We start from the raw sequence: 27,533 nt of genomic DNA, 5'->3' as shown, positions 1-27,533 counted from the left end.
CACGTCATCCAAGTTCTGTTTGACTCAATACCCAGGCGTATCAAGGCCGTTATTACGGCCAGAGCTGGTTGTTCTGGGTACTGATTTATCAGTATCTACGCACCCAAATTGCGTGAAAATGTAATCACATGTTAGTTCTAGTATAATATATTTGTCCAATGAATACCCGTTTATCATCTGCATTTCTTCTTGGTGTAGCAATTTTTTAATGGCCAGTAGTGTAAATCACAAATGCTGATTAACTAAACATTAGTTTATGCACAGGACAATGATAGCTTCCGAAAATTCTCAAAATGGCACATGATACAATCAATGAAAGATTATGCAGAAGCAATGCGAACAGTAAAGTATATGAATCTAGAACTGCAAATCAGAACAACTTTTATATATAAATAATGTGCTAAATTACAAGGATTTTTTTACTTAGCTGTTTCTGTGCCAACTCCTACTCTGACATGCCAAAGAAGAACACTACAGTGTGAGTCTGTCTCAATCAAAATCACTAAGATGTGCAGCACCAACAAAGCATGTCTTCTGCCTGTTGCAGCTAACAATGATGCCTTCCCATTTTTTTCCTAAATGTTTGAAAAAAATAGCTTACAACAGAATACTAAACCATCCTCCCGTGAATAATCTTTTAACAACTGCTCAGTTTGGCTTGTGTAAAGGTTTCTCTATTGAGAATGCAATATATGATCTCTCAGACTCAATACGAGTAGAACAGCAAAAATTAGCCTATTCACATTTCCTGTGACCTGCCAAAGCCTTTGACAGTTAGAATATATAACTGTGCCAGGGAAACCAGAAAACAAAGAGTCGCACTAGCAAAGGAATAAGATTAATTCAGAGAGGGGAACATTAAGTATGGTGTGGCACAAGTTTGGTGCTTGGCCCACTCCTATTTTTGGTCTAGATAAACGATTTACCAGGTAAATTGGAGGAATCTTCAAATACAGCCTTCCAAACACATAAAAATGACTTACAGGTACCAGAACTAGAGATCAATACGCATAACTGGATGTGTGAAGTCTCTGGGTATCGAGATGGATAGTAAACTGAGATGGTACCAGCATGTGGACAAGTTTATCAAAAAGGTCAGTTCTCCCTGCTTTGCACTCAAAAATCATGCATTTGGTGGACCTGTAGACAAGATTGCTAGCATACTTTCACTCAATTCTATTCTGTGTCAAAATCTTCTGGAACATTGCAGCTACAGTGAAAAAAAGTGTTTGTTCAATAGAAGTGTCGAATAAGAAAATAGCCCAAAGTTGCTAAAAATTTACTCACCAAGTATCGGCAGGAGGAAACACTTATGAAGGTTAAAGAAACATGCTGACTTTTGTAGGCAGTGGATCATTCTTCTGGCAGAGAGGTTGAAGGGGAAGGAAGAAGGGCAAAGGAAAAGCCTTTCCTTCTCATCCTGCCTGGTAGGTCTCCCCTGACCCAGGTATCTGGGCGCCTTTTCCGAACTCTCCCCATTTCGTAAACCTCACTGGTTCTTTTGCTTCATCCCTCTTCCTTCCTCTTCAACACTTCTGCCAGAAGAAGGAGACACTGGCTCTCAAGAGTGTCATTGTTCACTCTATGTTCTTAGTAGCAACCTAATCTGGATGCTGCTTAAACTGATTTAGTTTGGTGATACACACATGGGTAGATTGGTAATGTGACTTAATGCAATTAACACAAGGCTTTTTTATGTTTGTGATAACACTCAAAGATTTTCAAAGCCTATATTATCAATAGAAGATGCTTATTAACAATTCTCCAGAATAGGACGTCTGTCAAGTGGAATTCAAATGACAAGATACTGCACACAAGGCAGACAATCATTTATGATTTTACATATGACACGTCAGACTGGCCATCAGAAGAAACACCTTTCTAATTAACACATTTATAGAATGCCATACAGAGATAGTATCTTCTTTCAAAATAATTCTGTACATGTATCTAATATAAAAATATTACATATCATTGAATCACATAATCAACGTTTCTAATGTAACTACAAGGTTTATCACTTGTGCACAGAATAATCCACAGCTAGCTTTCTGTTATCAACTTTTAAATACCAGATATCCTTTTAACTAAAAAAACCAAAGATATTCATCTCTAATATTTGTAATATACTTCTGGAATTATATTCAAATATATCTATTTCCAGCTTCCACGGCCAGTATATCTAAAGAAAACATTAAAAGAGGGAGAGGTCATATTTATCCCACTGGTAGCAGCATAAATAATATTGCATATAACTTGCTCCTGCTGCTAGCAGACAAATAGAGAAACAATTAATATCTGTCTCCAGTTGCCCAAAAATGTGGCCCTTGACTATCTAATCATAAATGATGTGATAAGCTCCATGCTATGCATTGTTAACAGTACCTGATCACACCACCACAGGACTTCAACAAAGCTGACTTTTATGTGATTAGTGACTGCTATTTTGACCAGGTGTCAAATAATACTATAGTAGATGCCATTTTGCCCAGGCTGCTCCAACTACTGCCACATGATTGTATTTGCTTTTTGTCATAAGTATTCTGTTAGCAGGCTAAGACTGTCATTTACTATCAGAAAACTTTAGACCTCGTACACAAAAAACTAATTTTTCCTGTAGTTGCTCATGCTACAGCCCTTCCGTGATTTATCATTTCTCAGAACTCTTTTTTACTATTGTTTTCTTCTCAACTCACCTACAAGGCCTATAGCCTGTTCTGCAGCATTCTATGTTACTTTACGTTTGGATTCATCCTCCTCTAGTTCACTTAATAGGTCAAATCTGTTGGTCAAATCATGTTTACTATCTTTTACCCTAGTCTTATCTCTCTTTCCCAAATTCTCCATCTATGTGATGGACAGAAGCCATCTTCTCATTTAGCGATTTTTCTGTCCCCTTCTGTCATTATCTACATTGGATTGCGAGGTCTGTCTAGGTATTTTAAGAAATAGGAGAGAAAGGGGGGGAGGGGGGATGTTATAAATGACATTCGCTTTGGTGTGGGGAGAATATTAGGTATTATGAACCTTGTTTCATGCTGTGAGTTCAGAAAATCAAAGATCTGCTGAAAAAGTTGTATAATGCATTGTAGAAGAAGATCATACTGGCTAATGGGACATAGACTACTTTATAGTTTGAGAGAAATCACCAGTACCAGAGATTTCTGAGATTGCCTAGGGCACCTGTTTCTGAACAGTATAACCTGTACACTGAAGAGTGTGCAGAAGAATCCCCACTCTCTCTACCCAGTCATATCACAAGGAGCACTTTCAGGCTGTTTCCCAATGTTATGCCAACCCTTCCATATTGACAACATAGTGCTCAGAAACACATGGGAATGTTTACTCTCCACAAAATGCATTAACAGTATATGAAATACAGATATTAATAATAAACATAATTAGTGCAAAAAAACATACCCAAACAGAATTAATGTCAATCACCACACACTAAACTTCTAGATAGGGAACTGACTGTTAGTGTGCCCTGTACAGCAGGTAAGGCGTTGCTGTGGGAGAGTGAAAAGTTCTTATCGCTCATCCACCTGCTCAAGTGGACCCAGCTCTCATTTACAGAAAAAAAAAATAAAGCGACAAAGGATTTTGGGGGGCAATGAAGAGGAGGGGAGGGAATAAGGGGAAAATATTTGCTCCTTCTATCTTCTTACAATGAATTCAAGGAACTGGACAGTTACTGTTGAATCAGAGCTGATGTACGAAAGTTAAGGCTGGGGTAAAAGTAAGTGAAATACATGCATTTGAGTCCCTGAAGTGGTACATGAGATAATCTCTCTTCCCTCCTTTTGGGTGACAATTATAATGAAGGGCAGGAAAATTTCTGCATTTTTGCATTCAATAGTAATGATAACAATGTGCTACTCACCATGCCAGGCTGTTCCAGCACAAGTGACTGGCCATGGGTAGTTGTGTACCCATGGTCAGAATGGGCAGGAGTGGACAAACGCTGATATCTGGGTAATCAGGGAGCTGGGACATAGCTTGTGCTAGGTGTTGAGAGCCCACAGGGAGGGAAGGCCAGATGGCTTGTGCACACACAGAATACAAGAAACAGGTTGCCTGGTTGGTAGCCTACACTACCTTCGCATGCATATGGGTAAGCTGGTGGGTGCATAGAGGTGTGGGACAGTGTTGGAATGGTCTGCACTACACTATGTCATTCCTCCCCTAATAATTACTGCAGTAAGCAGCACGCTCAGTATGTCATACCACTTTATAAAAAGATCAATAGTAATTTCACTGCATGCTTAAAAAGCTATTTTCCATAACCAAAGCACACTTTACAGAGTGCTTGTGGAAATAGGAACTAATTTCATCAGACATGGAATCATATTTACCTGTAGATGTTTACTTCTAGGAAGTGACATAACTTAACTATTATGATACAAGACATGGAAACTTTAAGCATGAGAACTACAGTACTAACATTATATTGCTACAGTCACAGTTTGAATGAATCTTCTCATGGAAATCGTTTTTTAAGTAGCCATAAAATATCCCCAAACCAACAATCATTGTAAATAATCCAACCCTTACTGGGGACCAAACAACCCAGCAAAAACTCCAATAGAGTTGATTGCAAATCTTCAATAAAAATGACAGTTAAAAAGACTTAATACCACTGCTAAGTAAAGCATGTTAATATACTGTGATAACTACTTAAGCACTGAAACAATTTTAGTTATTGATTATTTGTCTTCAACATTATATCATAAAAAAATTACCTGTGGAACTAAGTTTTTCTACTTGGCCAATGACTTTTGCATCTTCTTCAGTAATAAGTTTTTGCACATCTGCTACATCATTCGGATTCACTATTAAAACAACACCTATGCCACAATTGAAGGTTCTTAACATCTCTGTTTCACTTACTCCACCTGCAACAGCAATATAGTTTTCATTTCAGCACAAGATCTATAGCATGACCTTAACAAGTATTACACAATCATTGGGACAATTGGTGTTCCCTACAAGAAAAGCAAAGGAGGAGGATTATAGTTTAGTTTCCCCATTACTGGTAGTGATTGATGTAGTTATGCCTCAGACTCAAAATAATTAATATAAGACAGAAGATATATTTGAAGCAGCTTAATTGAAAAGTTTGCATTTCAAGCATACTTGCCCCTAACTAGGACAATATTTTGTACTGAAATCAGTGGCAGCTCTAACTATACATTCAGATAATTTCACCCATTGCTTGTTTGTGGACCCATGTTTGCTTCAGTTATCACATACTTTTGCCTATGTCAGTTTTTTCTGTTATTTATTATATAGGATTAAAATTCAAGAGAAAGGATATCAATTATAAGATTTGCTGACAACATCGCTATCCTCTGTGAAAGTGAGGAAGTGTTACAGAACCTGTTGTACAAATGAAGAGCCTCAGAAATGAAATATGTGAAAAACTTTACATCATCAAAACTGGAGACAATGAAATAAATGAAATGAAGGATTTATAAAACCTTGGAAGCAAATTCTGCATGATGGACACAACAACAAACTTAACATCAAATTTACGGACCACATAGTAAATGAAATCCAGAAAGATGTAAGAAGCAGATTACCACACTCGGTGAGAATATTCCTCACCAAAAGAATATAGGTTTCTGCTGCAACTACCAATTTTGTGTGTGCCGCTTCATAGTTCTTGCGTGAAGTTTGTGCTTGATTCAGCCTACTAATATGACAGCAGCCTGCCGACTGCACCCCCTGCTGAAACTAATGAATACAGGGGCTGGAGTGGTAAGTTCCACTAGCCACTTGTGTGTAGCTAATTGTATTGTACCTTATCTTCCATGTGTGTGTACTGCTCAAGCAATAAATTAGAGTGTTCAATACTTCCAATGTTGCCTGCATACCATGATGCACAAGAAAACTGGGACACTTACAAAAAATATCTGTGGCAACATTTCTAGGCATTTGAGGTAACAGATATAAACTTGTGCAAGGCCCTTTTTTGCCATGGATTTCACCTTGTGGGTATCAGTTGTTGTGTCAGCTTGCCCCCTTAGAAGACTCTCAAGTCTTTCTTTTGATCAGATGTTTGAGTTATGTTCTACCTATCACTGTAAACATACTTATACTGTTGCTGCTCGTGTGGAGTTTTACCATTGCCAAAGCAGTCATACAGGGCGTGGGTAGCAGAACTACATGGACTTAGCTGTCATCATAATTTTGTGACAAATGTTCATAAGGAATCCGATCCAGATCAAATGGTTCAAGACACAATTATACATTTTTCTCGTAATAGGGAAGTTCAAGAGCAAGCTTTACAGTGTGCAACACCTATGCTTACACAAGTATTAAACATAGCTCTCACATTTGAAGTTTCATGAGCAGCAGGTAGTAAGATAGAAGCCTGGTGCAAAGCTTCAGAAATCAGTCTCTCCTACCCCTCCCAGCATTCAATCAGTCTGCAATGAAATGGGGAAGCTTTTGTAACGGCACAACAGACATCTCAGCTCCATATAGGTAATCGGCATTTGTGACAACAAGAGTCCAGTCACAACAGTTACAGCTTCGTGTGCTCTGTTGCCTTCATGCCCATATTGTTTCATTTAACATGAATAGACCATGCGTCCCAAGCGATGGGCAACATGTAACAGGTGCTATAAGAAAGCAGACATTGTTTCTGTATGTAACTCCTCTCCAACAGTATGTCAGCAGTAATGGTGTCTCCAAGCAAGCTATACACTGAAGTGTGGCTGTGACTGCAGATGGACACAGGTGCAGCTGCTAAATTTGTGAATTCTTAGACTCATGTGGACTTGGGCTCTCCCCCTCTAACTCCTGTGTAATGGAGGCTGGTGAGTTATAAGAAACAACAGATCCCAAATTCTTGGACAGTTTTTGCACGTGCGACTCACAAGGCTGTGGTTCATTCATTAGCATCACTAGTTGTGAACAATGCCGACACTGGAAATCTGTTTCGTTTGGACACTTTTAAACTGTTTCAATTCTCCATCGATGATGAAGTGCTTTAGGTTTCTGATCAAGTTCCATATCAACAGTTAGATGCTCTCTGTGCCAAATTTTCCTCTCTGTTTTCTCCACAACAGGGTTGTGCAACACAATTTCAGGCTAATATTATCATGAAACAGCATGACCAACTACATTTTTCCTCGGCCCACTCAGTACCAGTAACTTTACCGGATCAAGTAAAAGCAGAATTAGATTGTCTTTAATCCCTTGATGTTATTCATCCTCTTTTTACAGTGAAATGTCAGCACCATTGGCAATATTAAAAAAACCTATCATTAAATTATGCCTCTCCGGTGATTTTAAAAAACTATTAACACACAGTCAAGTACTGATACCTATATTTTGTCATGCCCTGATGAGTTGCTAGCAAAATTATTGGGGGCCATTATTTTTCAGGGGCTGACTTGGCAGAGGCATATTTACAGCTACTGTTCGACAAGGAATCTAAATGCCTTCTAGTAATCAATGCCCCCTTTGGGCTTTATCAATACCAATCTTTGCCTTTTGGTGTGGCAAACGCCACCAGCTATTTTTCATTACTTTTCAGATCAACTTATTCCATCAGTTCCAGGCTGCATCAACTATTTGCATGACATAGTAATGCCTGGTGCCTTACAGAACCTTCATGCTCTATTTTCTATTTTACAGTCTGCAGGGTCAAAGTGTAATTCAATCAAGTCACAGTTTTTCAACCATCCATTACTTACTTGTGTTTCGAAGTGTCGCATGCTGAAATCAAACCATTGCACCAGCACAATGGTGCTATTGCCGCACTGCAACAGCCCATGTCCATCAAGGAATTACAGGCATTTTAGACAAAATTGCATACTAACACAAATTCATGCCTGATGCTGCTCCTGTGGCACAACCACTCCATGCAATATTATATAAAGATTTTCCTTTCCACGGGTCTCTGGCTTGTGTCTGGGCACTAAAGTTTTTGAAATTTAAGCTGTAGGTCACTTTTCAGCTGGGCCAGCACCTTGTGTTAGTGATAGACAGGTCTCAGTTTGCCATTTGCACTTTCCTTGCTCATAAGTACGTGGACAGCTCTGAACACCCTATTGCATATGGCTCTAAATCCTTAAATATAGTACAACAGTGCTATTTTGAGATGGAGAAAGAGGCTTTGGCAATTGTGTATGTTCTAAAAACATTTCATATTTTTCTTTAAGGGTCTAAGTTTTGCCTTCAGTCTTTACGAGATAAAGCCGCACATCACTTACAGTGGTGGGCTCTTTTCCTTTCATGATATGATTATGAGATATATTTCAACCTACGGTGCAACATTAGGATGCAGACATGTTTTTGGACCAGGCAGTCAGCCCACAGTGTGCCACCGATAATGCAGCTTCCTGTGCTTCTTTGTCACCGTAGCCAGATCCATAGCCTTGAGAATGAATTCATATAGATTTTGTGGGATCTTTCTTAAATTTCTACTCAGTTGTTGCAAAAAAAAAGAAAGAAAGAAAAGATGCTACATCTGCCACGTCACAGCTTCTCCTTTCCACCTCAATTGAATGGGGAAGCTGAATGACTAGTACAAACATTTGAGACTCAGATTATAAAGTATGTTTTGGATGTGTCACCAGAAGTAGCTCTTGACTGGTTCCTCACTACTTACGAGTTCACACATGTTGGGGATAAGTGTCTGGAAGAGTTTTCGCATGGCCATCAGCCCCAGTCTCTGCTACATCTTCTTTGGCTGACACCAAGCTGTCTGCCGGTGCCGGCACCGGCACCACGTTTCCAGCCTATCACAGCTGTTTGTGCTCACGGGTTTGGCCGCCGACCGAAACAGTTGTCACCAGTAATTGAGAGTATTCGTGGATGATGCATCTGCATTGTCGGCACGGCTGAGGGATGGGTGTCAGGAATATCAACCTGCTACAACCTTGTGTGGGCAGCTGTGCATTGGGTGCACTTCTGCCTTCGCTGCATCCCCGTCTGCCCAGCCATCTCCTGAATCACAGCCGGTACCCTCACTTTCTCTGCTGCTGCTCCCGCCATTTCTGCAACTGTGTCCTCTGCTGTGGGTGCCCCCTTCAGCTGCTGGGGACCACAGCCACCTCCATCGCAGCCGGCACCGAATATTCCGCTGCCTTTGCCACAATCTCCTTCCCTGGGGTTTGATTCAGATGTGGAAGGGGATGCTGCACCAGTGTCGCCTGTTGTTCCATACAGCCTCTCACAAAGGGAGGGGAGGGAGAGGTTGGGGAGCAGGCACCGCACCCGACCCTACGCGGCGATGGCAATGCATTGAGTGGCTCAACAACCTACGTTGACCACACAAGAGATGCATGTGAGCACAGTGGTCACTTCTTCAGAAAGGAAAGGGAGTGCTGTAACTACCAATTCTGTCTGTCCACCACTTCACTGTTCGCATGTGAACTTTGTGCTTCACTCCTAGTGGCCACTCGGCCTGCTAATACGACAGCAGTTGCGCATTCAGCCTGCTAGTTGTGCCCCCTGCTGGATCTAATGAATATATAGGCCAGAGTGCAAGCCTCCACCCGCCACTTATGTATACCTAATTGTGTTGTACGTTGTCTTCCACATGTGTGTACTGTACGAGCAGTAAATTACAGTGTTCTTGGGTTAGAACAGTTTCAACTTCGTGAAGATGTAATTGAGACTGTAGTCTGGAACACAGAATTGTGTGTAAGTGAATTATTGATTGTAGGAAAACCAGAAAAGGAAAGGTCAAACCATTTGAGATGTGGTATTACAGAAGTATGTTGAAAATTAAGTGGACTGATAAGGTAGGAAATGAGGTAGTTTTCCAAAGAACTTGCAAGAAAAGAAATCTGTAGTAAACAAACTAAATGATGGTATAGGATTGCAGGACATGGACGATTAAGTATGGTTTGGACATGAATCCACATAAATGAATGGCAAGTATACCAATGACATACTTTGCGATATCAAGAGACGAAAGAAGATTGAGATACCAACCTAGTGGAAAGTGGGTGATGACACCAGAAAACACACTGGAGCAACATGAATTCTTATAGCTGAAGACTAGATGAGGCCTTTTTATCCAGAACTGAATGTTGAATATATAGTTCAAGCTAAGCCCACCAAAATTAATTGCAGTAGCCAGATATCAATAAAAATATAAGCAGCCAATGAATGTTTTAAAAACAGAACCTATTAACTAATTTTACCAACAAATTAGCTTTATCATTTGATAAGCAAATTTCAACTCATTCATAATTATGAAACTATCAGTTAAAAAAAATGCAACAGCACAATTCCTAGGTAAATATAGTTTTGATTAATTGTGAAGTAAGACTGAAAATCACTGCCTACCTGCTGCTGCTATCCAACCGAAGACAGGAGGTATTTCCCAAGAAGCAGCATCCAATCTTACTCCAGTGCCATCAGGCAATACACGGGGTATATTTTCAATCAGCCCACCACCTGTTATGTGAGCCAGAGCTTTGACTTTTCCACTCTGTAGTACTTTCAGCAAGCCCTTCACATAAATTTTTGTTGGTGTTAAGAATTCTTCACCTACAATGAGACAATGACATTCACTAAAACTTTCTGTCATACCTTGCTACCAGTTTGATATAGTACTGCAGTTGATCATTAAACATTGGAATTGGTTCTATCAAATATTACAAGCCTAAGTTAAGTCTTTCAGGGCAAGGCTACTGTTGTAACATTGTACAGACACAATATCAGAAGTAACGCCAAACAAGTTTTATTCTGCTCCACACGAAGAGATTGATTGTAACACTGAACAAAGTATAGAACAGCACAAAGTATCACAACTATACATCACACCAATAAAAAGTCTCTTAGGTAAATCTGCAATAAGCAAGTAAACATAGGTGAGGCTGAGGGCCCAGGATGCCAGGCTTATACTGGGATGTTGTTCACTTGGTACGGCACTTGCTGTGCCGCTTGTCCAGGTTGTGAGGCGACCTCTCAACACCAGCCGTTGAGGCACTTAGATTGCACACTATTTGATTACATGAACTCACACTATAGGATTACAACAGCAACCAATTGTGTACTGTGGATTTGGATGAAATTTTTCACACGTCCAACCTTTGCTGCACCGAATGTTGTAAAAAAATGACCAACTTTAGCAGTTCTTCCACATAAAATGAATAAAATTATTTACGATATTAAAATGCTGATTGTTTTGTCAAAAAGATATTTTATTTAATGAAGAAAGTTTTCGCAAGATGAACAGATAGATTTAACCTTTCAGAGCATTGTGCACTCACCACTAGTCTATGAGACTAGATCACCAAGCAAGTGTAGTTATTGGGATTTATATACCACAAAAAACTAGTGTCAGTTTTCTCAAAAACTTTTGAGAGTTTAATCAAAAGCTGAAATACAGGTCTATTAAAAAAAAAAAAAAATGAAACAATGGAAAATCCAAGATGGAATAATGACAATATTACGAAAAGATAGTTGCTACTCACCATGTAACAGAGATGCTGAGTCACAGATAGGCACAACAAAAAGACTGTAAAACATGTTAAATTTGTTAAATGATTAAAGCCTGTACAAAATTTCATCCAAATCAGCAATTCACAGTTGGTATCGCTCCCTTGTCAGTTACAAATGAAGATAAAAATGTGTAGAGTAAAAACAAAGAAATGGCAGCAGTTGAGTTTAAGATGTTGACAATTCAATTCATGCAGTCATACAACAATTATTACCAGAAAAAAAAACCATGAACGGGCATGACAAAATGAGAAGAAGAGAGGCATACAGTTTAAAAACATTGCAAGATGGAAACTTGCCACATCATTATTAAACACATTGAAGCATTTATGAGGAAGTAATGATACTAAAAGTAATCTCATGACAAGACACACTGATTTGAGAAAATTTTAAAATTGCAGATAAACACAATGGCTGACCAGTACTTATCTCCAGGTGTTGCAGATAAACAAATTCAAATGTTGAGCAAACTGTAGCTAGATTTGAGAACTGTTAGTGCCTCTCTCTGGGAGGAAAGAAGTGTAGGTATGTGAAGGAACAAACAATAAATCGGTTCCCTCTAACCCTGTGGTCTGACTGATCCATTTTCCTTTCAAACCTTTCCTCATCTATCCCTCTTTCCTTACAAAGGAAGAAACTAATGATTGAGAAAGTCAGGTATAGTTACTTTTCCTGCTGAATACATTTAATGTCAGTAATTGGAATTACATTTCCTGAAGGGATGTACTGGCCAGACATTGTTTCCTTGTAACAAATGCAATCTTACATAAAATTTAAAAAAAATTGATATTGAATGAAAAAGAAAAATACATGTCAACATCAGAAGAATGTAAAGTGTTAATATTCTGAAAATATCTTTAAAGAAACAATGGCCATTGACAAAAAGGTAAAGATCAAACTACATCACTAAAAGAAAAGGCATTGACAGAACAATACAATAAAGGGGGAAAGTAACAAAACAATGAATGCAACAATCATAAAAATCTAGTTAAAGTTAGGAGCACAGATGGTTTAAAAGAAAGTGGAGATTGTAACTTTACTTTAACTTGAGACTATATGGAGAATGGAATATCGAGAGAAAATTTCTAAAAGTAAAAAAGGTATAAAGTAGGAATTCAAACTTTCTTTTGTATTGTGCAACCTACATATCAAAGAAGCAAAAAAGGAAATAAGATAAAGATTTAGGAGAGGGATTACAATTCAGGGTGAAAGGATATCATGACACAATTAACACAGAGTTGCAGGGCCTGTTTAACAGAACGAAGAGTCTAAGGAGCACAGAAAATGGATCAAGAGTAAACTAAAGAATGACAATAATACTGAGGAGCAGCAGGGATGAGAAATTGTTGGCCCCTGGACACCTCACATACAAAACTGTTCATAATGACCTCATTCTGTTCATCCAGACTTTCTATCCCCTTTCCAAATTATACATAAACAACACTCCCAATGTCCTACAGCAGCTGGCTTCAAAGTTTCTGCTGAACAAATCTCAGCCATGGTCGACCAGCTCTTCCAATCCATCACACACAGCCCATAATTCACACAAAAGAAATCAACCACTTCCTGGAACATCTCAGTGTCATTCTCAGCCCTCTTCCACATGGAACCCTTCTTAACACTATCGATGCGACCTCACTCTAGACAAATGTACTGCATACAAATGGCCTCTCAGTGCTAGAACACTATTGCTCCCAACGTCCTCCCGAAAGTCTTCCAAAAACATTGTTTATTTTGAAATTAATTCACTTCATCCTTACCCATAAATACTTCACCTTTGAACTCACAAATGAATAAGGGGAGAGGCCTTTATGGGAACTGGTTTGCCAACCTTTTCGAGCACCACATGAAAGAGGCATTCCTCACGACACAAAAGGTGGTGCTGCTGGGTCAGAAAAGATTTAATAACAATACATTTGTGGTCTGCATGCATGGTGAAGAACTCCACCACTTTGTGCAACAGCTTTACTGCTTTTCCCAACTCAAGTTAATATGATCCTTTTCCAAATCCAAAGTCACCATTTTTGATGTTGACTTCCACCTTACAGCTGCCCACATCCAAACCTCCATCCACACAAAACTCGCCAATAAATTACAATACCTATACTTTGGCACTTGACACCCTTTCAATATCAAACACTTCCTTTCAGGCTCAGCATCCAAGACAGAGTTACCTGCTCCAACACTGAATCATTCAACACTCTCAAGATTGATGGAGTTTTACAGAAGCTGAAAATGTATCACAAATTTCAATGCAAGATGGCTTTAATACTTTCCACAAAGAAACTCTGTCTCAAAATCTGGCAGAAAATCCAAAGAGAGTCTTGCTGTATGTAAAGTACACCAATGGAAAGACACAGTCAATACCTTCACAGCACGAACAATGGTGATGATACTGATGACTGTGCCACTAAAGCTGAGTTACTAAATATGGTTTACAATTATGAATAACTTAAATTGGAAAGATGACATACTGTTGTGGGTAAAGCGAACAAAAAACTACGATTTATTGCCAGAACACAGAGAAAATGCAACAGTTCTACTGAAGAGACTGCCTAGATTACGCTTTGTACATCCTCTTCTGGAGTATTGCTGTGCAGTGTGGGATCTGCATCAGACAGAATCGACAAGAGGACATCAGAAAAGTTCAAAGAAGGGCAGCTCTTTTTGCACTATTGCAAAATAGGGGAGTACTGCCATGGATATAATACACGAATTGGGAGTGGTAATCATTGAAACAAAAGTGTTTTTTATTATGGCAGGATCTTTTCATGAAATTTCAATCATCAACTTTCTCCTCAGAGTGTGAAAATATTTTGTTGGTGCCCACCTACACAGGAGGGGAGTGATCATCATCAGAAAATAAGAGAAATCAGAGCTCACACAGAAAGATTTAAGTGTTTGTTTTTCCCATGCACTCTTTGAGAGTGGCACACTAGAGAAATAGCTTGAAGGTGATTTTATGAATTCTTTGCCAGGCACTTAATTGTGAACTGCAGAGTAATCACATAGATGTAGAACACTTTCACTTCCAAACTTTCCTCTCTCACAAACACCTCACAGATTTTATTTGTAAACTCACTCATCCTCTGATAATACAGTTCCTGCTTTTCTTTTTCTTTTTAAGAGATTCATGCCTCTTGATATAATACCACACATGGCTTGAATGACTGAATACATTACTAAAACAAGGCTATGACTTCCTCAAGCCAAGTGCTCTCTCCCAGACCAATATCTCTACATCAAGGTTTCGACAACAACAACAAAAACAGAGTTTTCAAGGTTTATACGCTTAGAAATGTTCCTGTTGTAAAATCTATATCATGTACTCATCCACCAACACTTACTCCAGCCCCACCACTGGTAAATCCTACAATATCGAATGTAAAGCAACTTGCAAACCCACAGTAATGTTTATTGACTAATGCATGTCCACTGCACAGTGTTTTAGAGAGAAAAGACCACTTTAAACTGGCTGAGATCAAGAGTGGGCATAGAAGAACTGTAAGGCTTGGGGGCACCCAGCACATTGTTGCTGAACATACTCTACAGCATTAAAAGGGATCTGAGTGCCTGGCATATCATAAGGGTATTTGGACTCTTTCACATGATATTAGTTTTCCTGAACTCCAGAGATAGGTACTTGACACCTAACATATCTTTGCTCCGCAACAACCTCCTGAACATAAAATCCCCCCTCTTTTTCATCACCATCATCATCATCATAATAATATTTATTTGTTTTATATCTTATTTAATTATCTTTTATTTCTTTAATCCCATGTCCTTTTCTGTCTACTTCTTAACTCCATTACTCTGTATGGACTGTATCCGGTGATGCCAAAGGGCTGAGAAATGACACAACTGCCTGTCAGTAACGTTGGGCCTTTAAGGCATGTCCAAATGGTTTTTGTCTTTGTATGGACAGCACCTGTGTGGAGGCGGCCTGTGTCAATGGTGGGAGAGGGAGGTGCCAGAAGGGAGGTGAATTAAAACTAACTTTTCACCATATTCTGGCATTAGGGTGTACATTGTCCAGGCTGGACTCCAGGGGCTTCCACCAGTTTCAGTTTTCACAAAATACAGGAACAGGCAGAAGAGAGAAAGGTGATTCAATCTGAACTAGTTGGTGGCTGGTCAGAGACAGTAAACATGGAGACTGATAGCAGGAGGTAATTTGCCCTATCAGAAAGTTAGACACCAAGAGTCACTTTCTTCTGCTCCCCAAGACACAACCAGTAGCAACCACATGACTCCTTCCTCAGACCTCACTATTGGCTAGTCAGTGGTGTGGGCACTTTAGTGCATTCAACAGGGCACTGAAAGCATAAACTGTCAGTAGCTTTTACCACAAAGAACTGCTGCTGTCCTGAAAGGCAGGCATTTGTGTCACATAGGAAATGCAATAACTCATGCTGGAAACCTGTCTGTAGCCTACTTGCAGTTACACACATGAAAGAAAATTTTTAACTCTCAATAACATGTTGATGAATTACTCCAGACAGCTCAAACTGGCTAGGTCCACTGTACAGTTCATTTCATTTTTTTCCCCTCTTAATCCATCTTCATTTTTCACTCTTTCATCAACTTTGAACTGAAGCTAACACAGTGCTTACTATTTTTGACTTTCTCCTGTCTCTGAAGCCTACCCCTTTCACCTTTGTCTGCCCTCATCCTCACTACAGGTGGGTCCCTCTCATTCTGGGACCAGAATAAATTAAATTTCCTTTCCAACATTTCCCAAACTATCCCGTTCCCAAAATTAGGAACAAATACTTCTTAAAGTTACGATTATTTCTTGAACATTTACGTGTATCTATTGGTTATATTAATAATTTTGCCACCTGAGGTTAATTCTGTCCTCATAATTTTATAAACTGAATTTTCCTCTGATAAAACCCTTATCTTCTGTAAGCATTTTATATTATAATTCTCACATTATTGATCATGTCTGCTCTATGCTCCTGTAAGTCAACATCACTGTCATCAAAAACATGGCAGTTGCCATCTGTTTTATCTTTGTTTCACCTTTCTTCGCTCAAACTGCAAATATTCGCTGTCGAGTTACATTCCATCATGGATTTTCCACTGTTTGATCTCTATCAAGTTTCATATCTGTAGCATCTCTTCCTTTTTTTTATTTCTAGTTCTAAATGGCAAAGAAGTACAATGCTATTTAATGACTCATATTTAACATTATTTTACTTCTATAGTTGTCCATAAGGCATCCTTCACGATATGTCAACAAGTTGAAGTGATAAATCAAAATGAACATTGTGGAAGTGTTGACTCATAGTCACAACATGAAACAAAAGACAAGATTTAAAAAATGAAAAAAATAATCCTAAGTTAGTACAGAATTTGAGATTCTGAAAGAAAAGACACAAACAGGCATAAGACTTTCTATTTCACCATGACACATACCATAACTCTTCCCTGTCTTGCTGAATGGTGCTTTGCTACTATATTTAACACCAAATCTTTCAACAACTTTCCTCACAAGACTGAATCCATTGCTATGAATTCCACTGGATGACAATCCAAGAACAATGTCTCCAGGAATAATGGAATCCATCACTGGCAACAACTTTTTACGTTCGACTGCTCCTACAGCAAAGCCTGCCAGGTCATAATCACCTTCAGCATAAAGCCCCGGCATTTCAGCTGTTTCACCACCTGTGGACGACAACCAATGAATTGCTAACTGAAAGCTATTATTTATTTATTTATTTATTTATTAAAAAGTCCATAGAAACAATGAATTCAGTACACAGTGGCAGTCCTGATTTTTTAAAAAAATTACACAATTTATGGACAAACATATAAATTTTGTGAGCTGCTTTATGATTATAATCAAAGAGCAGCTCTGCTATAATTATACAAGTCTTCAGAGTCCAGAATGGTTACTATAAGAAGATCCTTGAGATTTTAATGTGTAACAATTGGTATGGGCATAGTGTGAGTTTATGAGATACTTGAAAATATTATGAAAGTTAATGCAAATGGTCAAGTACACAAATATGTAAATTGATGAGATACCTGTCATTCTTGTTCCACAGCAGCAGGAATATCGTAACTTCACATATTTTTGCACTTTGACCATTTTCTGTAATTTAACTTTCAAATAACAGGTCTATCATTCTCTTAAGGACCAAAGCTCCTACATATTAAAATCTTGATCAGTTCTCTATAATAAGCACCATCAATCCTGAAGATGGAATATTCATATCAAAACGAGCATTTCACATAAAAAAGCGATAATAAATTTTGATGGTAAAATTTTGCAAGTTGTTATGCTATTTTACATTTCTCTTCAAAACTCTACCATACTTGATGTTTTTGGTCCCAGCAGAGGGACCTAAACATTCAGTATTCAAGAATTCTGAAGAGGAGTATGACATAACCAAACAACTCTAAAGATTATGACAATGGCCGCTAAAGCTTGCAAACATATTTTATTGTTACATTCAATTTAAACAATTACATAAATATGGCAAAGTTATGTATCATAATAATCTTGAGCTCTTTGAAAACTTTGCAGTTGGAAAAAATATTTTCTATTAATTACCAATGAGAGCACAATTTGCAAGGCGACAACCTTCAGCTACACCAGAAACCACTTGCGAAGCTACGTCAACGTTCAGATTACCAGTTGCAAAATAGTCCAGAAAGAAAAGTGGTTCTGCTCCTTGTGCAAGAATGTCATTTACACACATTGCAACTAGATCAATTCCAACTGTTGAGTGGATGCCACACTGCTGAGCAACCTGCACATGTAGTGGTAAATCACATTTGTTAATATCAAGCAATGTAATACATCCAATACATGCAAGTAACAGACCGAGATCGATCTACTCTAGAATACAATAAACAATAATTTTTTATTAAGTAACTGTATATTTACAGCCATGGCTTGACTTTCAGCTTACAATAATCATTATTTAATGAAGTTGGATATAATATACAACATAAAATACTGTAATGGAAGTATCGTGCAGGTCTTTTAAAAACCTGCCTCCATAGACGTGTGTTAACAAATCACTTCCCAGATTTTGGTAAGCATGCTGGCCCCACATCAAATCTGCCTAGCAGATTACCCACGAGGGGTGGAGTGTGATCAGCCTGGATATGATTTTCATGTGGTTTCCTGCATCCAGTTAGGTGAATATAGGGCAGGTACCCACGTCCCCGCATTTCACCAACATTTAGAAAACATTCAAACACTTTCACATGGGATAACACTAGACACCGACAGCTGGAGTACATAAGGTCTGTCTTGGGGAAGGGGGTTGCAACAGGAAGGCTATCTGGCAGCCTTCTAACTACAATTTCCAAGCCCAATAATTAACATGTTGACCCTGTGAAGATATGAGGCAAAGGCTATGGAAAAAAATTTAAAAAATTGTTCAAAATGTAAACAGTTAATTCATTTCTGGTGTTCAGTGTCACTTGGAACACTTTTCTTTATAAGATGATAAAGCTTTGGTATAAAGATACGCCATTTGAGTAACAGCTATTGAAGGGAATTGGCGTGTATTTGTATCTAATGAAAATTTACATATTTCAATATTATTTGTTGAAACTATTCTTTTTTAAATTTAGCATTGGAAAACTTTTTATGTAAAAATGTTTGTGTTTTCTGCTGACCATTTCTGTCATGTGTAAATCCATATGCACAAGTTTCTGTTCACTGTAAATCAGATAAATATTGATTATAATAATACTGAAAATATGATGCACTGTCATTTATTTAAGAGCCTATGTTAGGGCAAAGAAGAGAGCTTTTTGCTATTGGTAAATCTGTTGTGGTTGTAGATAGTTGAAGGTACAATTATGTCAATTAATGAATCAATTATTTATGAATAAATGAATAATTTAATAAAATTTGATTGTAAAAAGATTATTTGTTAAACTAAAATCTCTGTGTTCCAGTAAGAATACGAAATAACCCAAAAAAATCACCACAACTTCTACAGTGAATAAGAATGATGTACAAATATAACAAATTAATCAAAATTAACATCCTAAATAATTAGTTATGTACTGTTTCCTGCTTAAAACCTTTTATCATTTGCAAGAAACACAATATTATGGTGCGGATATTACAAATTACTATTAAACTAAATTTTTGTGTTGATTTTCATCCAAACTGTTAGAAGTAGTATTACAGGTACGTAACAAAGTGTGTATACAATTTTCACACTTGAATATGATAAAGTAATTATACAGGGTGTATCATAATTAATGGGAAAAATGCATACTGTTGAAAGTACATGATACTAGACACAAACATAGGTCTGCAAATGAACCATTTGTGAAATAATTGCAACTTTGTGTTTACCATTCTGTGTAAACGTCATTCTGTGTACACACCAAATGCTGCTCTGTAGTGTGACCTTTGTTTACATTTTCAAGAGGTGGAGTTGTAAGCAGAATGAATATGACAGTACAGTATACAGTCAGAGTATCACTCATGTCAGCTGTTTGCAGAGCATCAGTTGTGTTGGTAACATGGAACATTACAGAAATGAGGAGTACACCTTCGAGAAACTGGAAACTTTGCACATGCTGTTAGGTGCAGGAAGGTCTGCACAAATTATGTGTGTGCTTGAAGATGTAATGCTGCAAACAGTCGAATACTCTCCAGGAATGTAGACATGCAGACTTGCAACATAATTTCCTGGAATGAGCCATAGTAGTGGTTGGAAAATAATGCATTGCAATGCAATCTACCTATATCACCTCCAATTAGTTCAGGGTCTTACTGAGGTGGACTATGGTCCTAGATTAAACTCTGTCAGTGGATGCAACAACAAGCTGTAAGCAACCTCATGTTTGACAAACATTTTATTTACAGATGAAGCAGGGTTCACCTGTGATGGTGTGTTTAATTATCACATTTGTGATCATCCAGGCTCCAATTCACATGCTGTGCACGAGTGTCCACATCAGTGACATTTCTCACTGAGTCGATGGCTAGGAGTACTAGATGATCATCTTATTGGGCCACGTATGTTACCAAACACACTCAATGGACAGAATTATTTTCAGTTTCTGCGGCATTATCTTGCAGGGTTGCTCAAGGAAGTTACTTTAGAGCAATGCCAGAGGACATGCCACATACAAGATGGAGCAGTGGAAAATTTTGCTTCTATCGTGAGATGACATCTAATAAGCTGATATGGACAAAAGATAAATTGGGCCAAGAGGACCTGTACCTGGCCTCAAACATCATCTGATCTGAATCATAGGGATTTCTGTGTTTGAGGCCAATTTAAATGTGTAGTGTACGCCATTCCCGTTAACACATTTGATGAAATGAAACAGAGTCTTGTCACTGCTTATAAGACTTTTGAAATGCTCCATGCATGTTTAAAAGGATTTGAAACTCATTGCAGTGATGGGTACAGGCCTGCACCGGGTACAAGGACAACACTTTGAACACCTCCTTTAACTATGAGTACAGTTGTGCACTGTTGTGTTAATTCAAAATACCTGCACTCCCATCAAGGCATCTATAATACCTTTTTTTAAATGTTGTACAGAATAGTTACCTTTTCATAACACAGAATCAAGTCAGTGGTGGCTGGTAACCAAAAAGTCACAATTATTTTGCACACATTTCATTAGCTAACCTATGTTTACCGAGACTTTTTTGTCTCTAGTTGGTTGGTTGGTTTGGGGAAGGAGACCAGACAGCGTGGTCATCGGTCTCATCGGATTAGGGAAGGAAGTCGGCCGTGCCCTTTCAGAGGAACCATCCCGGCATTTGCCTGGAGTGATTTAGGGAAATCACGGAAAACCTAAATCAGGATGGCCGGACGCGGGATTGAACCGTCGTCCTCCCGAATGCGAGTCCAGTGTCTAACCACTGCGCCACCGCGCTCGGTTTTGTCTCTAGTGCCATTTACTTTCAGATATATGCATTTATGCTATTAGTCATGATACACCCTGTTACATATGTACCTGAAAACAGAACTAAACATATGCAGATGTTACATATATAAATTGCATAAAATTATAATTTGTATGTACAATATTTCTTCTCCTTTTCCCAAGGAGTAGACGATTCACAAAGAAGTTCATGGTAACGTTTCCCTGCTCTATATGTCTTTTTTATCATTTGATCAAACTTGTTTTGGTACACATGTAAATTATCTATTACACAAAAAAGAAAACAAACAAACTCTGATTTCTATTAAATGGAGTCAAACAGTGGAATACATGCAATAGTATGGAGGAAAGCCAACTAATTTACACACAAAAGAAGCAATGGACAGTAGATATACGTATAAATCATTTACCAATAGCTCAAAGACGCAAAATGTTTGTAATATAGTCTCATTTATAGTCTTATTTACATTAAATGCATAATACAAGATTTCTATCTCTGTCAGCCACTATATTTCAGTTCGATTTACCAATGGTTCTACATTTTCCTAAATTGGAAACTAATATAATTTTCTTATATTTTTTTCTAACTTAATGTCTCTGATGTCTCCATTTGATATTTTTTCTCATGAAGATTATGTGAAACAAGGAGAAGTCTTAGACTCAGCTGTAGATAGGATACAAAACTGCCTAAAATAAAGCTGTTATTGCAACAGCTAATCTCTGGGCAGTAAGACACCCTTTTCCTTGTGCTTAAGTTTACTATTCCCTTCTAATTTTTCAGGAACTCCAATAATACCATAACATGTCCTTCGGCCAGCAGTGTTGATAATTTAAAATTTGTACTGTTGTGTGCTATATAACAACCTATAGTGTAGCCTTCATAATGCGTCAATGGAAAAATTTCAATAGACTGAGCAACAGAAACATTTTAAGTGGAAAAATGAGTAGGGAGACAATACAGTAAGCAGAAAAAAACAGCACAAAAAAAGTTAAATTCAGAAGAATGATAAATAGTGCTTCATTCAAAGTATGCTCCATCATTTATTACACATTTTCCCCATCTTTTGGGCATTTTGTGAATTCCACGCCAGTAAAAATTTTCCCCCTTTGCTGCAAACCATTCAGCGAGCCATTTTCTCGCATCTCTGTGTGAACCGAAGTGCTGCTCAGGCAAGTGCACAACCCATCGGTGCAATCAAGTGGTAATCATAAGGAACCAAGACTGGTGAGTAAGCTGCATGGGGTAGAACTACCCAGCTGAGTCTTCCAACACGTTGCGAACCTGTTTTGCTGTATGTGAAGGACCAATGTCATGAAGAAAAATGACTTTGTGTTGCCTCTTTTGGTATTGTGGCCTTTCTTCAAGCAGCAAATAGTTCAAATCAGTCAATTCTTGTTGGTAACAATTAGTATTAACCATTTCCCCAGGTTTTAACAGCTCATAATAGACCATGCCCCCTGGTCCCACCAAACACAGAGCATTGTCTTTCTGCCAAAGCGATTCAGTCTTACAGTCAATGTGGATGGTGTGGGTGGGTCTACTCATAATTTTTTGCACTTGGGATTCTCAAAATAAAAATGACTTCCTTTTGTACATGGCAAGCAAAATCTCACATGAGTTTTTGCACTTTTTCATTTGCCTGTCATTCAACTCATGTGGTACCCACCTACCGGTCTTATGAACTTTTTCCATCTCTTGTAGCCAATTGGAAACAACTTGTTGTCTAGTGCCCAACTGCTTGGCGAGTTGTTTTTGTGTTTGCAAATCATCTTCATTCAACAATGCTTCCAATTCCACATCTTTGTATTTTTTTGATGGTTTTCCATGTTTGTTGTTTGCAACATGGAAGTCACCATTTTTGAAATGCTGAAACCATCATTCACACATATCTTGCAACAGAGTACGTTCACCATAAACTTCTCGAAGTAACTTGTATGATTCAGCAGCAGTTTTATTCGAATGAAAACAGATAATTAATGCTCCCTGTGAATGCTCTTTGTTCGGTATAAATTTTGACATATTGAACACAACAACACAACTCTATTCACACACTTTTCCAATTTATCACTTGTGGGCATCTGTAACTCGTTAATGACACAACAAAATGGTGCAATGTCAAATCTTTATAGCGCAAACTGCACTGGTGCAACATCTGTTGTCTGAAATCTGCATTTCATACTTGTACACCTGGTAGCTGTAGTTTTTGTATGCATACATGTTAACACATGAAGATAGGAGCCAATTCCAGGAGCATGTATTTATTATACTGGGCAAGAAACCAGTCACATTAAAATGTTAAGTGTTATGTTTCACACTTTACAAACAGCATTTAAAATTATAACACAACTACTACTGTTCTGCATACCAAAATATGTAATGATGTCAATTAGCGTTCATTAGGAAAACAAAAAGTGCAAACTACTATGCTACACAAGAAAATTTTCACTTCAGGGTGCTTCGTTTTAGTCAGTCATCTTAACTCAAATATTGAAAAAAATTTATTAAAGTGAGTGAGATAGAAAGAGTGATGATATTTTCAACTAAGAGACAGCCACATTATTAAAACTCAGCATAACGTTGTCAATTACATCAAGATGACAAATCTCTAACTGGTAATTTCACTACATGCAGGGAGTTAAAAAACAGAACTCACCCCACATTCACCACTGTACTTTCTGTGAAAAGAAGTAAATGGAAGCAATGAAAGTCCACAACAACTTGTATTTTATTTACAGTTAGAAAATTAGCAAAGCTACTAAATCTGTAATGGAAATTAAACAAACATGAAGAGCAGAAATAATTTTCTTATCATACAATCAACTTACGTACTTAGCAACAAACCATCCCACATACAATTAACTGAGATTTTTCTTGAAAATGCTGGAACTGTCAGACAAAAGACCACAGTTTTCAAATATCTAAGACAGTAGATAACTGCGCCAAAGATACCTTATAAGAATGATGACAAAAACAACTATATGGTGTTATACAATCAGATAATGGAAAACATCAATATGAATTAAGCTGGGTTGCTGTTTACCACACTGAGATGGCAGTGAGCAGCAGAGAGGCACAGTCTACTTTTAAATGTTTCTGTCTGCTGCTTAACACCTCCTCTGTGTGGTGAGTTAGTTTCTAAATACAAAGTAGCATATGTTGAATCCTCAAAATTACTGCTACACCATACTGTACAAACAATGAATATGTAAGAAGAAAGATACATTGTTGATGAAATTACCTTTAATTTTGTGCCAACTCCATCAGTACCAGACACAAGAAGAGGATCACTATAACCAGTAGCAGGAACATCAAAAACACCTCCAAATCCTCCAATGGAGCCTAAGACACCAGTCCTGTTGGTTTTTTTTACATATGATTTTATTTGATTTACAAGTGAGTCCCCTGCATTGATATCAACACCACTTTCTTTATATGTGAGGAGACCTTTCTGCAACAATGATCTGTACAGAAAACAAATACCAATTTAGTTGATCTGTTGGCCGAAGTAAACATTAAGACAACCACCAATATATATATATATATATATATATATATATATATATATATCTCTCTCTCTCTCTCTCTCTCTGTGTGTGTGTGTGTGTGTGTGTGTGTGTGTGTGTGTGTGTGTGTGTGTGTGTGTGTGTGTGTTTTTGACAATACTTGTGCCTGTGAAACAGTCACATGTTTAGTGATGAAAGGCATAAATTTCACTAAACAGCTCAGACACTAAGTCATTGACAACAATCAAAATTTGACAATAAGATGTAATTGAATGGATAAGAACTCTTCTCACCAAGCAACAGCACAGCACGCACATAAAATAAGGTTATAATTAAGCATGCTTTTGAAGTCAGCGACTCCTTCTACCGACAGAAGGGTTGAAGGGGAAGGAAGAGGAGTCAAGGAAAAGGACTGGAGAGGTCTAGAAAAAGGGGTAGACTTTAGGAAAGGCACCCAGAACTGTGGGTCAGGGGAGACTTACCGGATGGGATGAGAAGGAAAGACTGGTTGTTGGGGACTGCACCAAACTATATTTGAAAACCTGAGAGTTTAAAGATGGAAGACAGGGGAATATGCAAGACAGAGATTACTGGGCATTATACATAACAGAGGAAGGGTGGGGAGGGGGGGGGGGAGCAAAAATACAGGTAAAAAAATGATAGATATAGAAAACCAAAATGGAGTGAAGAAAGGAGTAATTCCTGTGAAGAAAGGAGTAGTTACTGTGAAGAAATGCTGAGGCAAAAGAAATGAACATAAATTAAGGTCAGATAAATGGCAAAAACCAAGGACATGTAGTAACACTAGCTCCCACTTGCGGAGTTCTGAGAAACTGATATCTGGGTGAAGAATCCAGATGGCGCGTGTGGTGAAACAGCACTGAGGACACAATTGTCACATTGTAGAGCTCTGTAACAGGATATTGCATGTTGCCAGTACACACCCTCTGCCTATGTTCATTCATCCTAACTCATAATTTGGTTGTAGGCATGCCAATGTAGAAGGCCAAATAGTGTTTACATAACTGTTGGTATATGATGTGTCGTTTCACATGAGGCCCTACGTTTGATAGTATATGTATTGCCAGTTACAGGGCTGGTATAGGTGGTGGTGGGAGGCTGCATAGGACAAATCTTGCAGTGGGGACAGTCACAAGGGTAGGAGCCATAGGGTAGGGAGATGGGTGCAAAATGAGCATAGGATCTGACGAGAATATTACGGAGACTGGAGGGCGACAAAAAGCTGTTATAGGTGTGGTGAGCAAAATCTCAGACAGACTGGATCTCATTTCAGGGCATGATTTTAGGGTTGGGCTGCTTGGGGGAGGAGACCAAACAGCGAGGTCATCTGTCTCATTGGATTGGGGAAGTTAGCCGTGCCCTTTCAAAAGAACCATCCGCCTGGAGCGATTCAGGTAAATCATGAAAAACCTAAAATCAGGATGGCCGGACGCGGGATTCAACCGTCGTCCTCCCGAATGCGAGTCCAGTGTGCTAACCACTGCGCCACCTCGCTCGGTCATGATTTTAGGAAGTCATGGCCTTGTCAGAGTAACTGATTAACACATTACAGACCAGGATAAGATTGAGTGACCAGTGGTGCACTCGGAAGTTGTTTTTTGGAGGGATCAGCAGTACCAGGATTGGATGTGATGGACTGGGAAATATACTTTTGAACTAGACTGGTGGAGTAATTATGTACAGTGAAGACTGAGGTGAGAATGGTGGTGTATTTCTGCAAGAGGTCTGCATCCAAACAAATATGTTTGCCTTGAATGTCAAAGCTGTATGGGAGGGAACGTCTGATGTGGGACAGATGGCAACTGTCAGAATGTAAGTACTGTTGTTTGATAGCAGGTTTAATGTGGACTGAAGTGTGTAGCTGGCTTTCGATGAGAATGAGATCAACATTGAGGAAGATGGCATGGGATTTGGAATAGGACTATGTGAAATTCAATTGAGAAAAGGTATTTAGAGATTGCAGGAATTTTAACAGGTCAGTCTCACCACGAGTCCATATGGTAAGGATGTCATCAACATATCTAAACCAAACCAGGGGCCGAAGACTTATGGATTCCAGGAAAGCCCCCTCCAAGTGACGCATGAAAAGTTTGGCATAGGAAGGAGCCATCCTGGTTCCCATGGTCGTACCCCTGATCTCTTTGTATGTCTGCCCCTCAAAGGTCAAGTCACTGACAGATGCTTAAACAAGTGTGGGAACATTGCTAACTTTTGGATGAGTCGTCCCTCCTTCACAGCTATAGAGCACGAGCACCCCCCCCCCCCCCCCCCCCCCCCCACACACACACACACATGCACGCACGGCTACAAGATCACAGGACCCCAGCTGCTGGAACTGCAGCTCAACTGGGATGAGAAGTTGTGTAGGGAGGAGTGCAGTAGGGGAGACATGGGAGAAAAGACATGGGGAGTGAAAAATAGGGTTGGGCAAGGGCGGCTGGTTCCTGGGACAGAGAGGCAGTGGGCCTACAGGATAGGATACACCGGTGAGATCATTCTAGCCACAAACAGAATGGATTGCACACAATATACAATGAAGTAGATCACACCAACATTCTCCTCACTCAGTGCTTGCTGTAATTTTATACATTTGTTGCTTAGGTACTGCATGTTTTGATGTAGCACTTTGAGATCTGTTTTGATTT

The 27,533-nt window shown here is 38.7% G+C and overlaps 2 protein-coding genes across 4 annotated transcripts in view; one reads left to right on the top strand and one right to left on the bottom strand.

Moving 5' to 3' along the window:
• The window catches only part of LOC126473510 (dnaJ homolog subfamily C member 28), a 126,196-nt gene extending 108,060 nt beyond the window's left edge, over positions 1–18,136 (top strand). Inside the window, exon 6 of the mRNA XM_050100609.1 lies at positions 18,011–18,136. Within this exon, the coding sequence (XP_049956566.1) occupies positions 18,011–18,043 (33 nt within the window). The 3' untranslated portion in view covers positions 18,044–18,136. The remainder of the gene's footprint in view (positions 1–18,010) is intronic.
• Positions 1–27,533, bottom strand: part of LOC126473508 (trifunctional purine biosynthetic protein adenosine-3) — an 81,103-nt gene that overhangs the window by 15,886 nt on the left and 37,684 nt on the right. For all 3 annotated transcript variants that reach the window (XM_050100602.1, XM_050100603.1, XM_050100604.1), the window contains exons 10-14: positions 24,603–24,825; positions 18,038–18,236; positions 16,894–17,145; positions 10,312–10,515; positions 4,743–4,895 (exon numbers count right to left, since the gene is read on the bottom strand). In XM_050100602.1, the coding sequence (XP_049956559.1) occupies positions 4,743–4,895; positions 10,312–10,515; positions 16,894–17,145; positions 18,038–18,236; positions 24,603–24,825 (1,031 nt within the window). The remainder of the gene's footprint in view (positions 1–4,742; positions 4,896–10,311; positions 10,516–16,893; positions 17,146–18,037; positions 18,237–24,602; positions 24,826–27,533) is intronic.

Source organism: Schistocerca serialis, chromosome 4 (assembly GCF_023864345.2).
Source record: "Schistocerca serialis cubense isolate TAMUIC-IGC-003099 chromosome 4, iqSchSeri2.2, whole genome shotgun sequence".
Classification (NCBI taxonomy): domain Eukaryota; kingdom Metazoa; phylum Arthropoda; class Insecta; order Orthoptera; family Acrididae; genus Schistocerca; species Schistocerca serialis.
The sequence above is the reverse complement of the archived record's forward strand: the minus strand, read 5'-3'. Positions and strand labels throughout refer to the sequence as shown.